The 6,956-nt window shown below is 47.4% G+C and overlaps 1 protein-coding gene and 1 long non-coding RNA gene across 5 annotated transcripts in view; both read right to left on the bottom strand.

Moving 5' to 3' along the window:
• Window positions 1-2,446: 2,446 nt before the first annotated feature.
• LOC121845459 lies at window positions 2,447-3,810 on the bottom strand. Of its 2 annotated transcripts, none has more exons than XR_006082566.1 (2): window positions 3,158-3,810; window positions 2,447-3,096 (listed from the first exon to the last, which is right to left on the bottom strand). It is a non-coding gene; the product is annotated as an uncharacterized LOC121845459 (long non-coding RNA). The 2 variants fall into 2 exon arrangements; XR_006082567.1 differs by having other exon boundaries at window positions 3,263-3,810.
• A 1,410-nt stretch (window positions 3,811-5,220) lies between these two features.
• LOC112241718 (ankyrin repeat and IBR domain-containing protein 1-like) overlaps window positions 5,221-6,956 on the bottom strand; it is a 60,592-nt gene continuing 58,856 nt past the window's right edge. For all 3 annotated transcript variants that reach the window (XM_042316893.1, XM_042316894.1, XM_042316895.1), the window contains one exon: window positions 5,221-6,176. In XM_042316893.1, the coding sequence (XP_042172827.1) occupies window positions 5,289-6,176 (888 nt within the window). In that variant the 3' untranslated portion in view covers window positions 5,221-5,288. The remainder of the gene's footprint in view (window positions 6,177-6,956) is intronic.

Here is a 6,956-nt window from a genome sequence, read left to right as displayed (position 1 = left end):
GGGCATTGTCATGCTGAAACAGGAAAGGGCCTTCCCCAAAACATTTGTCTCAAAGTTGGAAGCAGAGAATCATCTTGAATGTCATTGTCTGCTGTAGCATTAAGATTTCCCTTCACTGGAACTAAGGGACCCGAACCATGGAAAACAGCCCCAGACCATTATTCTTCCTCCACCAAACTTTACAGTTGGCACTATGCATTCAGGCAGGTAGCGTTCTCCTGGCATTCGCCAAACCCAGATTCATCCGTCAGACTGCCAGATGGTGAAGCGTTTCCACTACTCCAGAATCCAATGGTGGTGAGCTTTACACCACTCCAGCCGACGCTTGGCTTTGCGCATGGTGATCTTAGGCTTGTGTGCGGCTGCTCGGCCATGGAAACCCATTTCATGAAGCTCCCAACGAACAGTTCTTGTGCTGACGTTGCTTCCAGAGGCAGTTTGAAACTCGGTAGTGAGTGTTGCAACCGAGGTCAGACGATTGTTACGTGCCAAGCGCTTCAGCACTCGGGTGGTCCCGTTCTGTGAGCTTATGTGGCCTACCACTTAGCGGCTGAGCCGCTCTGTAATAACAGAACTTACAGTTGACCGGGGGGCAGCTCTAGCAGGGCAGAAATTTGACAAACTGACTTGTTGGAAAGGTGGCATCCTACGATGGTGCCACGTTGAACGTCAATGAGCTCTTCACTAAGGCAATTCTACTACCAGTGTTTGTCTATGGAGATTGCATGGAGGCATGCTCAATTTTATACACCTGTCGGCAACAGATGTCTGAAATAGACGAATCCACTCATTTGAAGGGGTGTCCACATACTTTTGTATATATAGTGTAGCTAGACACGATTACTTACTGTAAGACCTCTGTAAAATGTGGCAATACATTTAAAAAGATTGACATAAAGGCACTGTAATGAATTGCGTAGAGAACCATTTTTTACCCCTCTACTGTAGTTGCTGAGTCCCATCAAGGCTTAAAACTTTCGTAACAGGTTTATATATATATATCTTTATAAAACGGGCCGGTTTCCTCATTCGGCCTAAACCTAGTTCTGGGCTAGAGAGCAGTGGTGAATGGACATTCTCCATTGAAAGTGATGTTTAGTCCAGGACCAAGGGGTCGTCTGAGAAAGCAGCCCTATAATAGTTCAGAATGAACCAGTGACATCATTATTAGGTAAAAAACATGAACAACGTATCTGATTACAATTCTCCTCTTAACTACTGTTGTTTTCCTATTGGAGTGAACAGCAGCAGATTGTTCCTCTCTATTGTCCCTTCAGGGCTACTGGCCTCGTCCATCTTCATGAAGACAGTCTTCTAATGGGTTCTAGCCTCGTCCATCTTCACGAAGACAGTCTTCTAATGGGTTCTGGCCTCGTCCATCTTCACGAAGACAGTCTTCTAATGGGTTCTAGCCTCGTCCATCTTCACGAAGACAGTCTTCTAATGGGTTCTGGCCTCGTCCATCTTCATGAAGACAGTCTTCTAATGGGTTCTGGCCTCGTCCATCTTCATGAAGACAGTCTTCTAATGGGTTCTAGCCTCGTCCATCTTCATGAAGACAGTCTTCTAATGGGTTCTAGCCTCGTCCATGAAGACAGTCTTCTAATCTTCATCTTCTTCACGAAGACAGTCTTCTAATGGGTTCTGGCCTCGTCCATCTTCATGAAGACAGTCTTCTAATGGGTTCTAGCCTCGTCCATCTTCATGAAGACAGTCTTCTAATGGGTTCTAGCCTCGTCCATCTTCATGAAGACAGTCTTCTAATGGGTTCTAGCCTCGTCCATCTTCACGAAGACAGTCTTCTAATGGGTTCTAGCCTCGTCCATCTTCACGAAGACAGTCTTCTAATGGGTTCTAGCCTCGTCCATCTTCACGAAGACTGTCTTCTAATGGGTTCTGGCCTCGTCCATCTTCACGAAGACAGTCTTCTAATGGGTTCTGGCCTCGTCCATCTTCATGAAGACAGTCTTCTAATGGGTTCTAGCCTCGTCCATCTTCACCAAGACTGTAGTCTTCTAATGGGTTCTAGCCTCGTCCATCTTCACGAAGACAGTCTTCTAATGGGTTCTAGCCTCGTCCATCTTCACGAAGACAGTCTTCTAATGGGTTCTAGCCTCGTCCATCTTCACGAAGACAGTCTTCTAATGGGTTCTAGCCTCATCTTCTTCATGAAGACAGTCTTCTAATGGGTTCTAGCCTCGTCCATCTTCATGAAGACAGTCTTCTAATGGGTTCTAGCCTCGTCCATCTTCACCAAGACAGTCTTCTAATGGGTTCTGGCCTCGTCCATCTTCACGAAGACAGTCTTCTAATGGGTTCTAGCCTCGTCCATCTTCAAAGACTGTCTTCTAATGGGTTCTAGCCTCGTCCATCTTCATGAAGACAGTCTTCTAATGGGTTCTAGCCTCTCCATCTTCATGAAGACAGTCTTCTAATGGGTTCTGGCCTCGTCCATGAAGACAGTCTTCTAATGGGTTCTAGCCTCGTCCATGAAGACAGTCTTCTAATGGGTTCTAGCCTCGTCCATCTTCACGAAGACAGTCTTCTAATGGGTTCTAGCCTCGTCCATCTTCACGAAGACAGTCTTCTAATGGGTTCTGGCCTCGTCCATCTTCACGAAGACAGTCTTCTAATGGGTTCTAGCCTCGTCCATCTTCATGAATACTTGACATACATCAGGCTGTCAGTCAGACAGTCTTCTAATGGGTTCAGTACAACAACATGGAATAGATCTAAGCAGGCACAATTAGTTTTTGGAGTCCACTTAGTGATTACAAACTGTGCTTTTGTTAGCCAGTGTTTGACACCTAACAATTAACAGAAACATTAGGCAGATCTGGACGGGACTGAGAACTAGGTTTTTCTGCTGAGTCAGACTGTACACTGTTATATTGGGATTATAACACTACTAGAAGCAGGCAGCACAGCATTGCTCTCCTGTACAGCTGATTACAACCTCCCTCAGAACTCTCCTGTACAGCTGATTACAACCTCCCTCAGAACTCTCCTGTACAGCTGATTACAACCTCCCTCAGAACTCTCCTGTACAGCTGATTACAACCTCCCTCAGAACTCTCCTGTACAGCTGATTACAACCTCCCTCAGAACTCTCCTGTACAGCTCTCCCTCAGAACTCTCCTGTACAGCTGATTACAACCTCCCTCAGAACTCTCCTGTACAGCTGATTACAACCTCCCTCAGAACTCTCCTGTACAGCTGATTACAACCTCCCTCAGAACTCTCCTGTACAGCTGATTACAACCTCCCTCAGAACTCTCCTGTACAGCTGATTACAACCTCCCTCAGAACTCTCCTGTACAGCTGATTACAGCCTCCCTCAGAACTCTCCTGTACAGCCTATTACAGCCTCCCTCAGAACTCTCCTGTACAGCTGATTACAGCCTCCCTCAGAACTCTCCTGTACAGCTGATTACAGCCTCCCTCAGAACTCTCCTGTACAGCTGACTACAGCCTCCCTCAGAACTCTCCTGTACAGCTGATTACAGCCTCCCTCAGAACTCTCCTGTACAGCTGATTACAGCCTCCCTCAGAACTCTCCTGTACAGCTGATTACAACCTCCCTCAGAACTCTCCTGTACAGCTGATTACAGCCTCCCTCAGAACTCTCCTGTACAGCTGATTACAACCTCCCTCAGAACTCTCCTGTACAGCTGATTACAGCCTCCCTCAGAACTCTCCTGTACAGCTGATTACAACCTCCCTCAGAACTCTCCTGTACAGCTGATTACAGCCTCCCTCAGAACTCTCCTGTACAGCTGATTACAGCCTCCCTCAGAACTCTCCTGTACAGCTGAGCCTCCCTCAGAACTCTCCTGTACAGCTGATTACAGCCTCCCTCAGAACTCTCCTGTACAGCCTCCCTCAGAGCCTCCCTCAGAACTCTCCTGTACAGCTGACAGCCTCCCCCAGAACTCTCCTGTACAGCTGATTACAGCCTCCCTCAGAACTCTCCTGTACAGATGACTACAGCCTCCCCCAGAACTCTCCTGTACAGCTGATTACAGCCTCCCTCAGAACTCTCCTGTACAGCTGATTACAACCTCCCCTCAGAACTCTCCTGTACAGCCTACTACAGCCTCCCTCAGAACTCTCCTGTACAGCTGATTACAGCCTCCCTCAGAACTCTCCTGTACAGCTGATTACAGCCTCCCTCAGAACTCTCCTGTAGATGACTACAGCCTCCCCCAGAACTCTCCTGTACAGCTGATTACAGCCTCCCTCAGAACTCTCCTGTACAGCTGATTACAACCTCCCTCAGAACTCTCCTGTACAGCCTCCCTCAGAACTCTCCTGTACAGCTGATTACAACCTCCCTCAGAACTCTCCTGTACAGCCTACTACAGCCTCCCTCAGAACTCTCCTGTACAGCTGATTACAGCCTCCCTCAGAACTCTCCTGTACAGCCTACTACAGCCTCCCTCAGAACTCTCCTGTACAGCTGATTACAGCCTCCCTCAGAACTCTCCTGTACAGCCTACTACAGCCTCCCTCAGAACTCTCCTGTACAGCCTACTACAGCCTCCCTCAGAACTCTCCTGTACAGCTGATTACAGCCTCCCTCAGAACCAAGTCCAAACACAATACAGTATATTTCAGCGGAAAACATTTAAGAATATGATCATCAATATCAAAAAATAATAATACTAGATCAAAAACTCCTGCAAAATGTATTCACTATAATAATGCAGTATAATCACCTCACGTTGTAATCTAAACAGATCATCTGAGAGAAGCAACTTGATCGTCATTCTTTTTTCAGCAAATATCCATTGTGGGTAATATAATACCAACAACACCCAGTCAAACACCTTCCATCTCGCTTCTTAGGAGTCCATCCAGTCCTCCGTCCGTCGTTCACCCGGGGGGGGGGGGCATCTCATGCCAGTATAGACCAGCTATCAAGTGTTTGATGTGTACTTGTAAACACTAGGAAGAGAAATACACTCCATCATCATATATCTCCTCCTAACACTACAATCAAGTCAGGATTAAATTCCCCCCCAACACCATCACTGGCTACTTGGTAATGTCCCCTCTTCAGTCAGGATTGGTCCTCTCTCTCTCTGCATGTCAGTGGTTTGACCCCTCTGAAGGCTTCTGTCTTCTATCAGACCAGGAGACTTTGCTCCTCCCATCTCATATGTTTCCTCCAATCAGAGTCATAAACAGGTGGATTTGCTCCACCAACTCGGAATTTTCCTCCAATCATAAATCAGACCAGGTGTATCTCCTCCGTCCCCACTTAAGATTTTTTTTTCTTCCACCAATCAGACAAGGTGTATCTGCTCCTCCCATTCTGAAGAGCTGGTGCTAGGCAGAAGGTCAGAGGTCACAGAGTCACACATGGGCGTGTCAACGCGAACAACGTTACCCCCAGCGAGCCTCTCCCCGGCCCGGTCCCCTGTCCCGGTAGTCACCATGTAGGACGGGGCCATGACCTCTGACCCCACCGTCAGGTCTAGATGGGTGGGTCTCTCCCTCTCAGCCTCCTTCTCCAGGCCCTGAGAGAGGAAGGGGAAACAGTCCACATCTTCCCCCAGCTCGCCCTCACCTTTCTGGGGCGTGGCACGGGGCTGGTGGAGGTCAGCTTGGACCTCCTCCTCCACCTCGGAGGCTGTGTTGGCCGTGGTCTGTGCTGCCATGTTGAAGTCTAGGTCTGTGTCTGAGGAGGTGGTGGTGGTGGTGGTGGAGGGGATGAGGGTGATGCTCTGAGGGTTCATGTCATGGAACCAGGCCATGATGTTACCCAGCAGGTTGGTGTTTGGGTGTGAGGGGTCCTGGAGCCCTGTTGATGCGGTGGTAGTGGAGTCCGCAGTACCACTGGAGGACGAGAACAGAGCCTCACCTGAAGAAGGCTCCCTAAACGGGTTGAGATTGTGGTTGCTGTAGTGCTGCTGGGATGAGTGGTGGTGGTGTAACGCATAGACCCCTGGAACCCCTTCATAGAGCCGCTGGCTGCTGATGGCCCCCCGGGGCCCCACCTCCACCCTCTGGGACTCCGCGTCCAGTCTGGACGGGAGGGAGGTGCCGATGGCCCCCAGGGACGCCTCATTGGACAACAACTCTGGAGTGTCCCCGGCCGTCGCCAACCCAGACTCTTGGAGTGACAGCTGGATAGCCAATAGGATGTTGGGATCGTCCTCGTCCAATGAGCCCTGTTAACACATAAACAGAACGATGGGGGGGAAGTAGGTCATGTGGAAAGGGACGAAGGCCTGGTAGAATACAACAGATTTAGTCTGTTTAAGACTATTGGTGATGTTTTTATGTCTAGTGAGGTGATGTTTTTATGTCTAGTGAGGTGATGTTTTTATGTCTAGTGAGGTGATGTTTTTATGTCTAGTGAGGTGATGTTTTTATGTCTAGTGAGGTGATGTTTTTATGTCTAGTGAGGTGATGTTTTTATGTCTAGTGAGGTGATGTTATTATGTCTAGTGAGGTGATGTTTTTATGTCTAGTGAGGTGATGTTTTTATGTCTAGTGAGGTGATGTTTTTATGTCTAGTGAGGTGATGTTTTTATGTCTAGTGAGGTGATGTTATTATGTCTAGTGAGGTGATGTTTTTATGTCTAGTGAGGTGATGTTATTATGTCTAGTGAGGTGATGTTTTTATGTCTAGTGAGGTGATGTTTTTATGTCTAGTGAGGTGATGTTTTTATGTCTAGTGAGGTGATGTTTTTATGTCTAGTGAGGTGATGTTTTTATGTCTAGTGAGGTGATGTTTTTATGTCTAGTGAGGTGATGTTTTTATGTCTAGTGAGGTGATGTTATTATGTCTAGTGAGGTGATGTTATGGCGCAAGATACATTTCTGTGAAGACAGACGATAAAGAAAAATGTCATCAAAAGTAAGAAATAAAACCCATTTTTATACTGACATATCTAAACTTCACATATATTTATATATATATATAATAAGAGGTAAAGACGAATACA

This window comes from Oncorhynchus tshawytscha, unplaced genomic scaffold (assembly GCF_018296145.1).
Source record: "Oncorhynchus tshawytscha isolate Ot180627B unplaced genomic scaffold, Otsh_v2.0 Un_contig_4095_pilon_pilon, whole genome shotgun sequence".
Lineage (NCBI taxonomy): Eukaryota > Metazoa > Chordata > Actinopteri > Salmoniformes > Salmonidae > Oncorhynchus > Oncorhynchus tshawytscha.
Note: the sequence above shows the minus strand (reverse complement) of the source record. Positions and strands in the feature narration are given on the sequence as shown.